Source organism: Leptopilina heterotoma, unplaced genomic scaffold (genome assembly GCF_015476425.1).
Source record: "Leptopilina heterotoma isolate Lh14 unplaced genomic scaffold, ASM1547642v1 Lhet_101, whole genome shotgun sequence".
Taxonomy (NCBI): Eukaryota; Metazoa; Arthropoda; class Insecta; order Hymenoptera; family Figitidae; genus Leptopilina; species Leptopilina heterotoma.
Window position 1 is genome coordinate 860834 of NW_025110815.1, and position 20409 is coordinate 881242.

The 20409-nt window shown below is 21.9% G+C and overlaps 3 protein-coding genes across 5 annotated transcripts in view; 2 read left to right on the forward strand and 1 right to left on the reverse strand.

The window, feature by feature from the left end:
• Positions 1-713: 713 nt before the first annotated feature.
• Positions 714-9421, reverse strand: LOC122500080 (acyl-CoA-binding domain-containing protein 5). Its single transcript, XM_043608806.1, has 6 exons — positions 9170-9421; positions 5690-5883; positions 5077-5239; positions 3614-3762; positions 1911-2255; positions 714-1355 (listed from the first exon to the last, which is right to left on the reverse strand). The coding sequence occupies exons 1-6, from the start codon at positions 9228-9230 to the stop codon at positions 1212-1214; spliced, it is 1056 nt and encodes a 351-aa protein (XP_043464741.1). The 5' UTR covers positions 9231-9421; the 3' UTR covers positions 714-1211.
• Positions 9422-10692: 1271 nt separating this feature from the next.
• Positions 10693-14626, forward strand: LOC122500071. The gene is made up of 6 exons (XM_043608796.1): positions 10693-10711; positions 10904-11130; positions 11418-11578; positions 11663-11850; positions 13487-13763; positions 13837-14626. The coding sequence occupies exons 2-6, from the start codon at positions 10916-10918 to the stop codon at positions 14154-14156; spliced, it is 1161 nt and encodes a 386-aa protein (XP_043464731.1). The 5' UTR covers positions 10693-10711; positions 10904-10915; the 3' UTR covers positions 14157-14626.
• Positions 14627-17071: 2445 nt separating this feature from the next.
• Positions 17072-20409, forward strand: part of LOC122499950 (inositol hexakisphosphate and diphosphoinositol-pentakisphosphate kinase 2) — a 40694-nt gene continuing 37356 nt past the window's right edge. For all 3 annotated transcript variants that reach the window (XM_043608563.1, XM_043608645.1, XM_043608613.1), the window contains exons 1-3: positions 17072-17210; positions 17890-18021; positions 18099-18200. In XM_043608563.1, coding sequence (XP_043464498.1) covers positions 17989-18021; positions 18099-18200 — 135 coding nt within the window. In that variant the 5' untranslated portion in view covers positions 17072-17210; positions 17890-17988. The remainder of the gene's footprint in view (positions 17211-17889; positions 18022-18098; positions 18201-20409) is intronic.

Below are 20409 nucleotides of genomic sequence, written 5' to 3' on the forward strand. Positions count from 1 at the left end.
AAATTTGTAATTAATTTCAATTGCATTTCAATTTCAAGTAAAAATTTGCAATTTGAATGTAAATAAAAAAAATTTACCATCAAAGAGATTGACGATAAATTTCTACTCTTCTTAAAATAAAAAACCAATTTTTGGCAAACATTGTCTTTTCGAAAATAAAAATAATATAATATTTCTGTAAATAAATAAAAACAATTTTTATCTTCGTAAAACATTATTGTGACTTAAAAATATAGAAAAAAAACTATGTAACATTATTATAACAATGGATTCTATTTCTATGATTAAAAAAAAAACCAGTAACAAGCTAAAAAATATTACGAAACTTTGGATTTGCCCGATTAAAAACTAAATATATTACAATTTTTTTTAACATTTTATGACACATCATATTCAGATTTCTATAAATCATTCTCATAATATTCTCTCTAATTACAAATTGTATTTCGATTATAAATTATACTTCGATTACCAATCAGTAATCACAAATCAATAAACAATCTCGAAGTATTTCGAATATAAAATTTGGTAATTTTTCCTAAAAAACAATTTAATTTACTTGAAAATTAAATTTAGACTTAAATTAATTTAATTTATTTACTTTAAAGCAACATTCACGAATTATTGAAAAAATGTCTTTCAAATTTTTCTAATTTTGCTTCTAATGAAAGAAAAAATTTAAAATTGAAATATTACGAGTTAAAATTTTTGTATAAATTACAATTGAATGGTAAATTTCGAAAAGGGATTAAAATTTGAAAATCCTAATTAAAAAAATTGATAGTGAATATCGATTTTTATATGAAAATGACTCTTAAGCTTTTCAAAAATTAATCTCTTTTCTCCTTCGTGAATTAATTCGTAATTCACGAGAATTAAATTCAAAAAAATGTTTCCATACTTCTATTGTTACTGAAAACAAAACAAAAAATTCTTTTTTCCGGTAATGAATATTTTTTTTTCCTTTGCACAACATGAACATAAATGTGGAATGTATTCTCCTTGGCCTTTTTCTTTACTTTTAGAATTGATCTACGTGTAAATTGATAAGAACTTTTAAAACTATATACAATATACCCATAAGATTACACTAGGATCAACAGCCAATAATTATAATTATACTTGAAGACTCAATGTTTTCTTTCCTTTTTTTTTTTTGGAGGGGAAGGAGAGAAATTATCTCTCGTATTAAAGAATTTTTAAAAAGGAAATCACAGTTTTCGTTGACGATATCGCTGTGCATAAAAAACTAGAGCTTGTGCTAGAAAAGGCCAAACAATCAATAACGCAAACATTCTTGGCGAACATTCGGATAATGGCCACCATTTAGAATAGCCCCGACTCCTTCGCTGGTCCTGTAATTAAAAATTATTTTAATGTTCAAATTTAAATAATTTTATTTTATTAATTCACACTGTAATTAATTTATTTTATTTATTTATTTAGTGGAATCGGCTTTAAGGCGCAAAAAAGTCTCTTTAGTCGATTAAAAATAGAAAAAATTAAATAATTAATTTTTATTTTGTTATCAACAGGCTTTGGATCGACTTTAAGGCACAAAAAATGTCGCTTTAGTCAAAGTCAAAAAAGTCGTGTCACAAAAATTTAATTTTTTTATTTCCCTGATTTCTAAATTCAATTATTCGAAACTTGAATAATTATCCAAAATTGTAATTAACTGTAAAATAATTTTGAAACAATGATAAATCTTGTAGAAAAAATTATAAACCTTCAATATTGTAAATTAGATTTTTATAAAGTAGAGATTTAAATTTAAGAAAATTTATTTTCAAAGAGATTTTTCTTATAAAATTTAATTAAAAATTTAGAATAGAATATTTAATTATAGAATAGAATGATAAATAAAGAGAAGAACAAAGAATGAAGAGTAAAAATGAAAAAACACTCACGGACTGCGGTGTCAGAACTGACAATGCCTGACCCTCTAAATTACGAACCCTCGCCGTTATCCTGTCCAAATCCTTTTGTAAATTTTGCATTGTACAAGCTATGTGATTGAAGAATTCAGCGTCAGCTTTATCGTCTCTCCTGACTCGAGTTCGACCTCTGTCCTGTTTCGAATCGCAATTTTCGATATGGCCATTTGTGTGAGAATATCCATTTAATAATTCGGTCGAATTTTCTTTTGTCACAACATTCGGCTTGTTATGTTTACAATATGAATTATTAACTATGTGTGACTGTAAACCATTGGAAGACTTCATTAAATCTTTCTGCGATCGCTCTGGCGCCGACTGAAAATAATCAATTAATTAATTACTAAATTCAATCTAATTTCATTTATAAATTATAAATTATTTTTTCTTTGCTCGTGTAACTAAAGAAATTAATAATTATAAAAAAATTACATATTTAATTATTCTATTTGAATTCTTAATTTAAAAATTATTTTCTGTTCGTCTGCGAACAATTAATTAATAACTATATTCATTGTAATTATATAATAATAATCAAGATATTTCGTTCTCACGAGAAATTAGGGCTTTTTGTCTTTTTCATTTCAAACTATTTTACAGCTCAAATAATTATTGAACAAAAATTAATAAAGTTTGAAGAATTCTATTTAGAAATTCTGGAAAAATGTAAAAAAACGTAATTAAAATTTTTTGAAAATAGTTGAATTCATGAGAATAATTTTTTAAAAATTGAAAAAATAGGAATTTTTCTCAAAATTTTCATTAAACTACATTTTATATTTCAAAGAATTTTATTTTCTCACTTTTTTCAATTGCCCTTTAAAAAATTGTTATTACAATTTTTCAAAAAACAAATTTTTTCAGAATTTCTAAATTTAATTATTCAAAATATCCTTAATTTCTGTTAAATAAATATTTAAACACTCATTTTTTCCCAGGAATTAAAACTTCAAAAAATTTCACCAAAAAAACCTTTTCAAATTTAATTGTTTCTAAAAATCACAACTGCAATTCTTCCAAAATTAAATTATTTTTTAGAATTTTTGATTAAAATTATTCAAAACTTTTATAATTTTTATAAAAATGTAATTAAATTATATTATATTCAATTTTATATAATAACAATCGAGATAAGAAATGATTTGAAAAAAAATTTCAGTTATAATTGAATTCCCGAAAATAATGTAAAAAATTGAAACAATTAAAAGTTTAATTAATTTATGCAATAACATGAAATATTAACATTAATTATTACCAATTAATTAGATAATTCCCTGTAAAATTATTATCGATTCGAACTAATTTTGATTCAATTTGCAATTAATTACAAATTATAATTATGCAAATACAATTATCATAGATAAAAATTATAATTCAACGAGCTATATTTTCTTAAAATGCCATAAAAAAAATTATCATTTATAACGAGTGTTATTTTCTAAAATACCAGAAAATTAAAATTGTTATTTATAACCATCGTTATTTTTTCAAAACACCATAAATTCAAATTATCATTAATGTAAAAATTTATGGTGTTTAAAAAAAAATTAATCTCCTGTTCAATTAATTCGTTTTTACAAATGACAGAAAATTTCTGAATCATAAATATCGCATCACTTGTGATTAATTATTTGCAAGTTTTTCTTATCGTCTAAGGAGGGAGAAAAAAAACGTACTTCGAGCGTGTCTTTGAATTCTTCTTCCTCGCCATCAGTGTCAGGAGGCAAAGGACTTGCACTATGACTACTTGCAGGACTTGTTTCCAAGCTGCTCGTTATGTGTCTTGATGTGTTTCGCACTCGGTTCGGCGATGTTTCTCTTGATCCTGATAAAATAAAGGCAAAATGTAAAAAGTGACGATATAACTTTTCTAGATATTTATAAAATATGCTACGAATATTAAAATAAATAATAAAAAAATAGGTACAAATAAAATGAAAATATATATAAATTAATTTTAATATTTGCAAAATAAAAATTTACATCCTTGACGTGAATACTTTTCTCTTTCTGTTCTCTTGTTTTTTTCTAAGTGGACGATTGCGTAATAAGTTAGTTTTTCTCCGAATCATTATAATAATAATTGACATGTCACTCAATGGAAAAACAAATTTGACCACCACTTTTGTACACCAATATATAAATATTAATTCTAGAACTCAAGATGAAAACGAGTTTGGGAAGAAATATTTCAGTTCTTCGTGAATACATAATAGAAATTAAATTGAGTTTAAAAAAATTTACAAAAATTGAATAACAAATTAAATTCATAATTTAAATTTTCAATTAATTTTTTCGTTAATCATGGACTTTAATTTTTGAAATTAATTTTCATTCAATCATTATGATTGAAAGAGAATTTTTATTATGACTCTAATAAAATATTATTTTAATTTTCGTCAATTTTTATAAATTTTATTTTTTATTTTTGGACCTGTTTGAAAGCAATTTGATTTTTAAAATTTTATTGCAGTAAAGTTTAAAAAATAATTTATAAAAATCCATTTTACCATATTCTGTCATTAAGTGATGATGATTCTTGTCAGACAACATTGTATGTAAAAAAATTTTTTAAATAAAATTGCATTCTGTCAGGTTATAATGTATTCTGTATAAAATTATAAATTATAATTTTATAAACTACAATTTTATAAATTCAAATTTTAGAAATTACAACTTTATAAATTCAAATTTAATAAATTAAAACTTTATAAATTCAAATTTAATAAATTACAATTTTATAAATTCAAATTTTATACATTATAATTAGAGATTACAAAAATTATGAATTATAATCGAATGAATAAAATTTAGACAACTTTGTATATAAATCTCCAAAAAAGACAAATAAAATTAAATAAAAAATAAAAGTTTAAGAAAAAAATTTTTTGTTGTTGAAATAATTGTATAAAAAGTAAAAATAAATTTTAATGTATTCAAAAAATAAAAAAAATGTATAAAAAAAATAATACGAAATCTCCTTTTATTTCAACCAGTCCATTTACATTACTAAATAAATAATTAAAAATAAATATGTAGTACAAATTAAAATAAAAAACTCGTTTTCAAAATTAATTCAATAAATTCAGAATTCCTGTTCTCTTTTCTTTTTTTGTTTATTCTTTTTCTTTTTTTTTACCTAGTGGAGAGCCAGACAAAGGTGAACCGGGTTGAGAGCGCATTCGTTCCAAAACGGGACCCACTAATAATTCCAAGTCTTCAGCAGGAACACTCTCATAAAATGAATCCAAACTTCCAAGAAAATTTGCCACATTATCCGTATAGGACATTGTTTCAACAATCTAAAGAAAAAAAATATTTTAATTTATTACTTTTTTAAAATTTTTTATAAAGAATGTTTTATCAAAAGAATAATTGAATTTTTTAATTATTTTATTATTTATTCATTTCTTAATTTTATGAATTAAATACAAATCTTAAAGAATTTAAACAATTTTTCTTAAATTTAAAACTTTATTTCAATTTTCTAGAAATTTGATTGAATTTTCAATTTTTATCAATGAATTATTTTTTATTTTAATTAACTACTTATTTATTAATTTGAATTACATTTTAATTTTAATTACTTTTTAATTTTAATTAATTATTTTTCCATTATTCTTGTAATAAGTATTCATAACAAATTTTAACATAATATATTCAGAATAAATAAAAAAAAAATTCATATTTTCTTCTTTGAAAAACAAAAAACGAAAAAAAAGTGATAATAATGTCAAGGAATTTTGTTTTACTTTTTTTAATTCGTCGACATAATTATTCATCGCTTCTGTGCGACTCATGTTGCCTAAACGTGTCCAAGCATCCCATTTTGCTTTTTTTACAACTTCCCAAAAAGCTGGTTTTGGATTTGAGCAAGGTCCTTCTGTCGCTTGTTTATAATAACTGTAGAATCGGAGCATAAGTTCGTTGCTTGGTTGATAAGCTCCTAAAAATTAAAAAATTTCTCTCATTATTCATAGACGAAAAAAAATTAAATTTTTTATTCTTTGCAAGCACAAAATTAATTTATAAGAATAAAAAAAACATAATAAAATAAAAGACAAATTAAATGAGAATAAAGAAAATAATAGAGACAATAAAAAATAAAATGGAAATAAAAATAATACAGATAACAAAAAATAAATAAAATGAATAATAAAATAAATAAAATAATATATATATAATAAAAAATAAAAAAAATAATAAATAAATAAAATAAATAAAATAAGAACAAAAATATTAATAATAATATTTATTGTCAAATTAATTTTACGAGGCCTCGTAAAATTAATTTGACAAAATATTTAGCAACGGACGTAAAATTACTTGAATAATAATAATTATTATTATTTATAATTTGCGTCGTGGTTATTATTATTTTTTTATTATTAGAATTATTATTATTTACGTGGTTAAAAAAATAGAAAAAAGTAAAATATAATAATTAATCCTTACAAAAGCAGTTCATTGAAAAGCGACAATCATGTTTATTTTTTTTTCTCCCAATTTTTTTTTCGTTATTTAAATTTATTTCACCGCATCTAATTATCATATATTATTAAATAAACTATAATAGCGATATAAAAGCAATAATTAACAATCGAGGAATGAAATAACGTCATACACATGTGTCTATGTGTGAGTATATAAAATGCCATTTTCTGCATTTTATTTTTCATATAAATAAAATCTACTTGTTTTTATTGATATTAAAAATTTTTTTTCCATCCATGTGAGAAAAAAAAATTTTTTTTCTTTATACTATTCGCGAAGGAATTCTTTTAATACACACTATTTTGCATAGACAAGGAATGACTTGTGAAATCACTTCCAAGTGACAGATTATAAATACGGAATGAATTATTTTATTTAGTATTTGCTATATATGAGTTTATCATTCGACCTTTAGTCAGAGAATCAATATACATAATGCATCCGTTCAATATAATTCTTTTTAACAACAATTGTACTTTTTTACTCTCGAGATTTCTTTTTTGAATTTTACAAAAATCATATCTAATTAGAGATTGAGTTTAATGTGACATATAATTAATGATAATTATTATTAACTCGCAGATATAATTCAGATATTTATGAAAAATAGATTAAAAATTCCTTTTGAGTAAAATTAACAAATCAAATTTATTTCTGTATTCATTTTATTTTTCTTTATTTATTATTTATTTTTTTATTTATTAACGCGTGAAACCCTTAGATTGAATGAAAATTTTTTATTTATTATTATAAATCAAAATCTAATTAATTAAATTAAATACAATTAAAATAATTGTAATTAAATTACAATTATATATTTATTAAAAAATTATGAAATTAAATTAAGTTCATTTACTATATTTATTAATAATAATATTAATTAATATTTATTTATTTAATAAATTTAATTTATTAGCAATTTCTGAAATTAAATTAAATTTATTGGAAAATTCTGAAAAATTAAATTAGATTACAATTATTAGTAAAGTAAATAATAAAATAAAATATTAAAGAGTAAAATAAGTAAATAAAGATAAATTTTTCTCTGAATATCAATCACTAGAAACATTTGTCAGATAAAAATCAAGAAATTTTCAATTTTGAAAATAAATTTACTAGATTGTAATTCTAATTTTCTTTCTAAATTTATAATAAATATTCAATAAGAAATAATTGTATTAAAAAATAAATTTAATAATTAAATAACAATATTAAAATTTAAAAAAAAATTTAATAAATAAAATTAAAAAAATATGTTTACTTGTATTTTAATATCGTTTCGATAAAGTTATGTTCAGATAAGATTGTGAATATAGAGAAATTTCTACACAATTATCATTAAAATAACAGACAAACAAAATGCATTGTAATTTCTTTCTAATTGAACAATTTGAGAGAAAGATTTTTCGAAAATCTACAAAAAATTTCAATATTTGTTTTTTTAAATTATTTTCTTTCAATTAGGATTTATTTTTGAACTATTTTTAATTTATTATTTATTGACATTATTTATTTATTTATTGTAATTATTTATTGATTTTAATATTATTTATTTTTTATTTTATTTATTTTAATATTTATTTATTGATTTAAATATTTATTTATTTTAATATTTGTTTATTTTAATATTTATTGTAATTATTAACTAAATATTCGTCAAAATAAAAAATGTCCATTTCCTGTTAAATCGACAATAAATTTAAATTAATTTCTCAATATTGCAAAAAGAACTTTTTTCCTATAAAATTTATGAAGTGTTAAAATATATAAAATCTACTTTGTTTTCAATCGACTGCATTCGACTTTCACTTAATTACTTTAAGATCACACTGTAACTCTAAGATCGTGGAACACATGCGAAGTTTCTAACTTAGAATTGTAAATAAAAAGTGGACTGCAATTTAGAAGTCATTAACTCGAAATTATTGAAGAATAAAGTACGATAAAAAACTCAAATGAGAAAACTATGTCACCTTAAACAAAAAAGTATTTTATCGAAATAAAAAAAAACACGAAAAAATTATTTTACTGCAAAAATAAAATTTACAAATAAATAGCTTATTAAATAAGGGAAAGAATTTTTTAATATTGAAAAATTAATCATTAATTTATTAAAATTAATTTATACACAAAAAAGGGAAAAAAGTAAGAATCAAAAAAATTGCATGATAATCAAGAACGTGACGAATAATTCTACTGCTAATAAGTAATAAGTATAAAAAAATAAATAAACTGTGGATAAAAACAATTAGTTAATCAAAAGACTTGAAAATTGGCAAAAATTGTACTAAAAAACGTGACATTGAATTTTGTTGCATCTGTATGTGTATACAGTGAAAGTACAAAGTGAATAACAAACGTGTAACCTAAATAAAAGTAAATAAAAAAAATCCCACAGTGCCTTAAGTGCATTAGAAATTTTTCTCACACGAAAACAAACTACGTTTACCTTGGAAGGAAAATAAAAATAAGGGGAAAGGGATCAATTAGAAGAATAGTAAAAGAGGAAATTAGGTATTAAACCAACTTTAACAAGCAATTTAACAAACATTACACGAATTAGACTCATTCTTCTAAACACTGAGAACCATGACTATATTTTAAACTTAGAGATAGAAGAAGAGTAGAAGAAGATAGAAGAAATAATATGAATAATACATAATAATTAGCAATTAGTAATTAGTAATTAGAAATTAGTAAACTGGTAATAAAAGTAATAAAAATACTTTAGTACTTACCATTTTTCGGTAGACTCTTAATGACATTTACAGCAGCGTTAAATTTTTCTTCAACTGACATTTTTGAAATTACACTTTTTCTTGAATATTAACAATGAAATGTCAACGAACGTAATTGATGCACTAATAATAAAAATATATTATTTCACTGTGAATTATAAAAACAATATGCCAGCTTGGCTGTAAATGAAATAACTCGTCGGGCTTACAAATTACCAATGGGAATGTGCACCAATGGGTGATTAGTCTGCACTCTGCACCAGAAGATACAAACTCCAGGAGCGTAGTCTTCAAAAAAACAATTTTTAAACTAATTAAACTAAAAAAGTTATTAAAAAAATAAACAGAAAAGATAAAAAAAAATTTATTTTCCACTAATTCAAATATCGCTAGAAAAGAAAATCAAAAAAACTATTAAAAATTAAAAATTTTAACTAATTAAAAAACTGTCACAAAGAATGACATTTTAATTATGAAAATAAGTTCGTTATAAAATTATTTTCCCTTTGTAAATTAATATTGTTTATTAATAATTGTTAACTTTTAAAGCACTAATAAATCCGTATATCGAATGCAAAAAAAAATAATTTTATACCGGCTATTGGTACGCTCCTGAAAGTACCCATCGCGCATGCGTGGAAATAAAGTCGAAAAAAAAGAAAAACAAATAAAATTTACAGTAAAAATAAAAATTTTATGGTTATTATCCAAGATAATTTGCATGTATAATTATTTATTTTAAAACGACAAACAGAAATTTTCTAAGTAAACTATAGATTTAGGAAAATATTTACAAAGTTAAAAGACTCTCACACCGCGGGAAATTTAATTTTTAATTAACATTTTTTAGAACCTCAAATTTGTTTCCTTCTAAAGTATAATTATTTTTAATTTGTATTTAATAGTAATATTTTTATTATTTATTATTTTTAATAATAATATTTTTAATTTCCCAAATAATTGTCAATTTCTAAAAAGTCGATTTTTTATAAAAACTGAGAGTAAAATGTTTCTTTCCCTTCGATGAAAAGCAAATTTATATTTAAATAATTTATTTATTATTATTTTATTTGTAAAAATAAATATCGTTTTCAAATTTTTCCCGCCAGTCGCCATATTGAATTTTAGTTCGAAAATAATTCAAAGGCGCTCAAATCGTGAAGTGAAGGAAGTGAATTTTGCAGATTGAAATTTACTCCAAAAAAAAGTAAATTTTATCTAATAAAAAGTCTATTAAAAATGTAAATAAGTTTCTTGTGTAAATCAATTTTTCATAGTTGTAAATATAAAATTAGTGCACGTAACAGTTAATTAACGGTTGAACCTTGTGAACCTTGTGAATATATTTATTTTCTCGATTTTTAGGTTATGTAAACAGTTTGCAAACTTTGGATTACTTTCTGCCAATTTTCTGCGCTTTCAAGCTCATTTTAAACCGATTTCCTTTCATTGAAAACATAAAATAGATTTAGTTTTCGAAGAGGACAATAATCTTTTTTCGAACAAGTTTAATAGTTAAATGTCAAATATATTAAAAAAACGGTATTTTAATTTATTGTAACAGAGAAAATTAAATACCGTTAAAAGTATGCTTTATTTTACCGGTTGAAATCGATAAAAATACAATTCACAACAACTTGTTTTAAAAAATTAATTTTTTGAATGTAATTCCTAATAATAGAAATGATTATAAATGAGGAAAAAAAGTGACTGTTTTTTTTATTTTTCTTTCAGTATAATAACGAAATGGCAGGTCGAGGTAGAGGGTTTCGAAATGATCAAATGCTCAAACGACCGGGACAAAGTACTGAAACTTTCTCACCGAAACCATTAAAAAATGACGAATCCAATGAGATTTTGAAATTAATTGATCAATTACAAATTAGTGAATATCCAACGGACATCGAAGTTCATGAAATGGAAAAAATTCTACTCGACGCTGCGAAGAGTAACAAATTGAAGTAACAGACTTTTCTTTTGATTAAACTAAACTAAATTTTATAGTTTATTTTTATTTATTTAATTTTATTTAATTTTTTTGTCACTAAATTAAATTTTATTAAATTTAACTCGAACTAAATTTTATTGTTTATTTTTATTTAACTTTTTTGTCACTAAATTAAATTTAATGAAATTTAACTGAAACTAAAGTTTATTGTTTATTTATATTTATTTATTTAATTTTAATTAATTTTTTGTCACTAAATTTTATTGTTTATTGTTATTTAATTAATTTTCTTTGCTTCAGGGAAGTGTTCGATGAACTTTACGAACGTGCTATGGACGATCGAGAATTTGGAATTAAGTTCGCTATCGTTTTTAGTGACAAAACAATTTATTCCTTAGAGACCAGTGACGGTGGTAAATTGCAAATTGCTTTAATGAGAGCACTACAAAATACATATATGAGTGAGTGTAGATTTCAAAAATAATTCAGAGCCTCTCTTTTTTCCATTTTATTATCTCAACTCTCGTAATATTTTTATACTTCAGATCATGAGGAAATAAAAAAGAAGAGTTTATTTCAATTTCGAAATGCAACATCACTACTGGGAGAGGTTTACAATCGACTTAGAATCGCATCACTACCATTGAGAATTCTCGAAGAGCCATTGCTTCATTATATGAGAATTTTACTCGATATTTGTGAGGAAATTGATATTGAACTCGTCACAACGCAGGTAATTTTATTTAAATATAAACAAAACTTAATTTTATATTCAAAATCTCAAACTATTTTTTTTAGAAATCAATATTAATAATCGTTGTATTCCGGTTTGAAGATTTCTTCGAAAATTTCAATTATTTTTAAAAATCATGTAAAAATTCTGTGAAAAATTCAATTATTTTTAAAAATAATTGAATTTTTCACAGAAGTTCAATTATTCAAAAAACTTTTAATAACATTCAATTCAAGAATTAAATTATTTTCATAAATAATTAAATTTTCGCTACGGAATTCAATTATTTTAAATAAAATATTAATTGAATTTTAGGGAAAATTAAATTATTTTTAAACATGTTTTTTAAATTCTTCGAAAGAATTCAATAATATTAATAAATTGTAAATTTTTCACAGGATTTCAATTATTTCAAAAACAATTTTAATAAAATTCTTCTCAAAAATTCACTTATTTTTTAAAATTTTGCAAAAATTCAATTATTTATAGAAATAATAAATTTTTTCGTAGGGATTCAATTATTTAAAATAGTTTTAATAAAATTCTATTCAAGAATTTGAAAATAATTGAATTAATTTCAAGAATTGTATCAACATTTTTGACAATAATTGAATTCTTTCGAGAAAATGTAATTAAAATTGTATTAAAATTAATTTAATTCTTGAAAAGATTTTTATTAAAATTGTTTAAAATAATTGAATTGTTTTTAAGAATTTATTTCAATATTCTTGAAAATAGTGGAGTTTTTTTCAATAAGTTTTAATGAAAATTTTGAAAGTAATTGAATTTTATGAAGAATTTTGTTTAAGTTTTTCAAAATAATCGTGTTTGTTATTAAAAATAATTAATAATTAATAATTATTAATAATTGTAATTAATAATTTTCATATTGGATTATATTAAAATTATTCATAGAAAATGAAATTCTTTTAAACAAGTTCATTAGACTTTTTGTAAATAATTACATTTTTTTATGAATTTCATTAAAATTCGTAAAAATAATGTAATTTTTTAAAATAATTTTAATTGATAATTTGGAAAATAATTGAAATTTATAAAGAATTTTATTAAAAACTTTTGAGAACAATAATTGAAATGTTTAGAAAAATTTTATTACAACTTTTAAAAATAATTGAACCTGTTAGAGAAATTTTATTAAAATTATTTTGAATATAATTGAATTTTTTCCTAAAAATTTTATTAAAATTGTATTGAAAATAATTGAATTTCTCAGAAGAATTTTATTATTTACAAAAATAATTGAATTCTTGTCATGAAGTTTACAATTTATAAAAATAATTGAATTCTTTCGAGAAATTTTATTAAAGTTGTATTGAAAATAATTGAATTGCTCTAAAGAATTTTATTATTTATGAGAATAATGAAATTCTTGGGACAAATTTTATTAGAATTTTCGAATAATAATAATCAAGAATATTTAATACTATGTACTTAATAAGTGAATTCTTTAAATTTAAAATCTGTAATCATTCAAAAATTAATGTTTATTCTTGAAAATAGAACATTTTTCAATTTACAAAATAATAATAAATAAAGAAATATAAATATAAAAAAATTATTAATTTTAACATTTAAAAATTTCCCCTGAAATGACAAACATTCATCAAATTTTTAGATTTCAATAAACGGCCGAAAGATTTACGAGGAAAATCAAAAGCAATTAGAGAGTTTCGTAGAATCGGTGAAGATTGTGATTATTAATCGTAATTTAAGTCCACGATCACGTGGAATGCTTTTATTTTTAATTGATCTCGCTAATCAAAGATATAATCCTCTCTCGGGTGAGTTACAAAATTTCTACGTCGGACAACTTGGAATATCAACATTCAAAAGTATTCAACGATACACAGATCTTCTCACTGTGAATACAAAAATAAAAAATCAAATCGAAGGTAAGAGAAAAAAGTATGTAAATTCTGAATTCAAATCAGAACCGGTAATAATTTTTCCATTTCCAATTTCCAGACGGTGATCAAGACACTGTTCCAGTGAAAAATGAAACAAAATCGACTGATTCTATTGGAATTTTAATGAAAGCGCCGTCAAAGACGGATAATATCGTTAAACAAGATTTAAGACGTGTTATTAATAACGAACGACCAGTGAATAGTGGAAATGTACCGCGAGCAATTCGTGGATCGGGTGCAACGGATCCGAGAAATATGAAAAAATCGCCGCGTGGAAAAAAGGATAAATTAACCGACGAACAAGTTTGGTCATCAAAACAAAATAGCTCAAGTAAAGTCTGGGGTCATGATGATCGTTTCGAGAAAGATTACGATTAAAATCCCAGCATTCAATCACACACTTACATATAAAAATTTAAAATATCCGTGAGATTATTATTTTTTTATTGTAGCTCAACTACAATGCATTTGTTTTTTTTTACATACAATTAAGATATAGAGCCATCCAATTAGAAAATTATTTAATATTATAGAAAAATTATGTAGATAGATTTTTTTCAATTTTCCATTTTTATGATAATTATATAGATTTATTTTTGTCATTTGATTAATTAACAAATTTATTTATTATCGAAAGATTTCTTTTTCAAGTATCGATCTATTAATTATTATAATTATGCTTAGGAAATGTAAGCACAAAGTTTTTTAAGTATTTAGAAATATTCTCACAAATTTTACAATAATTCGTAAACTGTTTTTTTACGATAATAATAATATGTAAATTTAGCTATACACTACTGTTTATATGAACTGTAATCGTAATTTTGTATTCTTTTTAAATACTAGAAGACATTTTTCGAAATTTAATTTCTTTTTTACGAAAAAAAAAGTGAAAAGGAATAAAAATTTTTAGAAAATAACAATTTTCAAATATTTTGTAAAAAAGAAAATACAAAATAAACGCATAATAAATTAAAAATTGATAAATTTAAGAAAATAAACCCGGTTGCATGAAATTTTCAAAAAATCAAAAAAATTATTTTTAATAAAATTTCATAAATTCAATTTTTTAAAAATTATTTTTAATAATATTTTTAGAAAAAATTCAATTATTTTTATAAATAGTAAAATTCATAGCAAGAATTAAATTATAAATAATAAAATTCTTTTCAGAAATTCAATTATCTTCAATACAATTTTAATAAACTTCAAGAATTCAATTATTTTTTTAAATAGTAAAATCTTTGCTAAAATTTTTATTATTTTCAATAAAATTTCACGAAAAAATTTAATTTTTTTTTAATTCGTTATAAAATCTTTGCAAAAATTAAATTATTTTTAATACACAATTTTAATAAAATTTCATAAAAGAATTCAATTTTAAATAAATTTTTAATTATATTTTTCAAAAAAAAAATTCAATCATTTTCTGAAATTTCAATAAATCCTTCGAAATAAATTCAATTTTTTTATAAATAGTAAAATTCATAGCAAGAATTAATTATAATTATAAATAATAATAAAATTCTTTTCAGAAATTCAATTATTTTCAATACAATTTTAATAAACTTTAATAATCAAATATTTAATTACAATTACCTATCAACAGACACGATTATTTTAGAAAGTTGAAAGTAATTCTTTGTTTAATTCAATTATTTTTATTATTTTCAATTAAAATTATTCAAAAAAATACATTATTTTCAAAAAAACTTTAAAAAATTCTTCAAAAGAATTTAATTATGTACAAAAACATAATAAAATTGAAGACATATAAAATAAAATCTAATAAAATTGTCTAAAAGAGTTAAATTTTTTATCAATAATTTTAATAAAATTTTAAAAGTAAAATTATTAATACAATTATTAACAAAATCGATTACATTCAATAAATTAAAGAAAGTTTTTGAAAGAATTCAATTATTTTCTATATTATAATAAAATTCCTTGAATGAATTAAATTATTTTAGAAAATGGTAATAAAATTCTAAGATGAATTTAATTATTTTCTAAAAATGTTATAAAATTCTAAGAAGAATTTAATTATTTTTATAATTTTCAATTATCATTTAAATATAATATAAATCATTAATAATTTGGCATTTTAATTAATTTAATAATTAATAACGAAATTGTAATAAATATAACAACAAATGGGATAGTAATTTTTTTTACTTACATATTTTTAAAATTGTCTCTTTTTTAATGAATAAGATTTTCTTCTTCGTTATGAACCAATTTATACGTTAATTCCATCTGAACACTTTTGTTTAGAAATAATACTCATTTTCGCAAAGAATAATAAGTTTCGAAAATAAAAAACGTTGTTTTCTTAAATAAAGAATCACGTGATCTGTCATTTTTAGAGGTTAGGTTGTTTACAAATTTGCGCACTTTACACACTTTATAATATTCTTCATTATATTAACAATATTATTTGATAAAAAATTCAATAATATCTTTCTAAATGATTTGCAATCATATTCCAGTAATAAAACTAATTAATAATTACTTTAATTAATTAAATTAGGTAAAAAAACGTTAGTTCCGGGTTTGCCCGCAAGTTATAGGTAGATGTCGCCCCAAAAAATGGCAGTTTTTGGTAGTTTTTGACTTTTCCATGCAAATTCACCTTTGTCGAAACTAGCACTCTCATTGGTCAGATTCAAATTTGCGCGGGGATTCAGCAGGCCAATGAGAGTAATATAAAGCCTAAAGGTGCGTTTCCACAGGAGTCGCTATGATTGGCTCTAGTCCCCGCGCAAATTTGAATCCAGCCAATGAGAGTGCTAGTTTCGACGAAGGTGAATTACATGGAAAACTCAAAAACTACCAAAAAACGACATTTTTTGGGGCGACATCTACCTATATATCTTGCGGACAAACCCGGAACTAACTTTTTTTTACCTAAATTAATTAATTAAAGCAATGATTAATTTAGTTTTATTACTGGAATATGATTGTAAATCATTTAAAAAGATATTGTTTAGTTTTTTATCAAATAAGTTTGATAAATAATGCAAACTATTATATAAAAAGATAACATAAAGTGTCAAGTGCCATTTTGAAAAGTGTATCAAAATGTATAATAATAATAATTTACAATAAGAAAATAAAAAATAAACAAATAAAAAAAAACTCATGCATATATATAGTAAAATAAATAAATGATAGAAAAATAATTTATATTAATTAAATAATTAGTCAAATCAATTTAATTTTTTCGCGCCAAAAAGTGGAAAACCACGTTTCGGAATACGGACCGTCGTTCCGTGTTTGTTTCATATTCAACAAAATGTCGGTGCTAAAGTGATATTGACAAATTCAAAAGCTGTTTATCAAGATATATTTTGGCTCAATTGAAAAAAAGATTATTATTTTGACTTGTGAATTGGAGAGAATACAATTATCAACGTATTTCTGATAATAAAGGTAAGTTGTCATTTGCTTCTGACATTGTAAAGTAGTAAAATTTAGTTGTTAAATATTTTCATTTATTCCACTGTTGAGATTATTGCTTTTGATTGTCGACTGCTTTTTTTGAAAAATAGACTCATTTATTCGGTTTAATTGATGTCCTCAATAATACTATACTCATCTAACTACAGTGACACTTCTATTCTCTCTCAATAAAATTCCGCATTTTAAATATAACTGGGTCGATAATCTGCGACGTAGAATTTTGTGTCTGTGTGTGTGGTTTGAAAAACGATTTCACCCCTGAATCGATTTTCATTATTATGAATGGACACATATTTTATTTGTGCGCATTTCCCACTTTTTCAAATTTTTGAATAGTAAATCTTATTGTTTAAAGGAACTAAAATTCGACATAATATAAAAAAATAGCAACATTTTTTTACTTTTGAAATTTATTCGGAACTCAAAAAGCAATATCAAATTTAATTTTTACGAAATATATTAGGAATTTCGATGTCTTTGTAAAGAGGAATTTTCTTTTTGTGTACAACTATCTAGAAAGATGTGACAGAATTTTGAAAATTATTCAACAATTGAGAAAGGAAAGTTGATAGTAAAAAATTGATTTTAGACAATTAATGTCCTGACTAAAAATATTACCTTGAAAGTAATTTTAATTTTTTTTTTTTAGGAAAGATTTTAGTTTCTTGAGAAGAGAAAGAGAGAAAGGGAATATTTTTTACTCCTGAAAGTGTGGAACAGTTCTTTCATCAATGAAACTCTTTCTGACATGTCTTACACTGAACTGGAACATGGCTATCAGGTACTTAATTATATTTTTTAATTAAATTTTAGAAACTTGAAATTTTTTTGGAAAATTATTTTGAAATAAAATTCTAGGGTCTTCGGAGCGCAAATCGACCGATATTCTACGTAGGAGACGGTAATACAGTCCCAGCCCTTGTAGATCCCAACACTTCTATTTTTCTAGGATCCACTCGGGTGAGTTGATAAAAATTTCAAATTCTATTGAAAATTAGAAATTTTTCAATATGCATAAATTTCATAAATTTCAATTTTATAGAAATTTTTTCTACATTCTTAGCTTGAGATTGTAATTTAGAAATTTTCTTTGCACGGGAATTTTATGATTTTTTATACTTAAAGGGTAGAAATAATGTTTGTTTTAACAAACTCTCTTATTGTGAGCTTCTTAATTTAAATGGTTTAAAAAACTTTTTGCTTATTAATTGTTTAAATATTAGTCTTCTTTCAAATTTCGAGTTGCTTTTCACAATTCTACACGTAGTTTTCTCTAATTTTATTCTATAACGAATAAATAAATAAATATTAGTTATTGTGTATTTATAATTTATTTCGTCTTATAACGAATAAATAATTTATTAATTATTTCGGTTTATAACGAAAAAATAAAGAAATATTCTACATTTATCATTAATTTATTTATTTACTATAACTATGTTTCTCGAGGTCCTATTGAATTAATTTAATTTTATAACGAATAAATAAATAACAAAAAATTGTTTACACCAATTCAAAAAATATTACAGTAAAATTCTTTTTCATTCAATGTGATGCAATTTCACACCCTTTTTAGCGGATTAATTAAAATTTAATTTACTAAAAAGGGTGTAAAATTGAATTAAATTGAAATTAAAATTTTCTCAAAGAATATTGACAAACGAATTAATCAAAAGCAATTATTAATTATTAATTCCAAATAATGATAATTACTAAGATGAAAAATTGAAAAAAATATTTTACCCGGATATGATTCGTTACTTAACGATAGTGAAGAAGCATACGAGATGAGAATTCAAATTTGCATTCGCTCATCTCGAGAGATAAATGATTTGAAAATTTTTTTTTTCTATACGAATACAAAATCAAAAAGTTATAAAATTTCCAGTTCTTTTTTTCAAACCGGTTTTTATAACAGACAATTAAGATAAAACAAAAACCTTTTGTTTGTTTTTTCGAATTGAAAAATTGAATATTATATAATTTTTTCTCGATGTAATTTTTATTTAAAAATTAAATTACAATTTTTATGAATTGAGACGAATTTATTACTCGAAATTTGAAAAAATGACTGTTTTTGGTATAGATAATTGGCAAATATAATTTTGAAATGCTAAATTTATTTACTATTTTTCTATTTAAATTTCCTAATGCATAAATAGAAGTTTGTAAAAATCTGGTTTATCTAGACTTCGTAACACCTAAGTAAACGGCATAATCAGTGTAAATATTGTGAGTGGGATTATCTATCGTGAAAAATGTATCGGATGAGAAGCGAGGCAATCAACAGATTCGAGATTATTATTATTAAAGAGTGGAGATTATTATTTTCGTGTGAAGTACCAGAATTCTTTTTTATTTTTTAACAAACAAAGTATTTTATTCACTCAACTAACTTTGAGGACTGGCCAGCAAAAAAAAAAAATAAATAAATTCACTCTTCGCAAGAAAAAAACCAAAAAGAAACCAAAAATTTAAAAAAACGAAAAAGAAACAAGAAAATCAAATAAAGAAGAAAACAAGAAAAAAATAAACACTAATAAAAATAAAGAAATTACAAAGTATAAAATAAATATAAATAGATAAAAAATAAGACAAAAAATGTTTCCCCTATTTTTGGAAATTGAATTTTTTTTTACTTTTCAACAAACAAACAAACCAAAATTTAGTTTATTATTTATTATTTTTTGGTAGTTTTGTCAGTTTTTATTTTATTTTTTCTTGTTTTCTCAGTATTTTTTTTGTTATTTCAAAATTTTGTCAAAATTTAGTAATTTGATTTGAAAAATAAAGAGAAAATTTAATTTGGTTTATTATTTTTTTTTGTTTTGGTAATTTTTGTATTTTTGGCATTTTTATTTCATTTTTTGTCTTGATTTCTTCTTTTTTCATGTTTTTTAGGGGTTTTTTTTTGTGAAAATAAAATCATAAAAATTAAATTCATTCTTTACAAAAAAACAGGCTTTTTTTAAAAAATCTTTCTGTTTTTTTTGTCTATAAAAAAATTAATTCTTCGCCACAATTAAAAATCTAAGAAAAACATGTAAAAAGAAGAAAACAAGAAAAAAAATAGAAACTGACAAAAATACAAAAACTACCAAACAACAAAAGATAATAAATGAAATTAAATTATCTCTTTATTTTTTAAATAAAATTGACAAAATTTAAA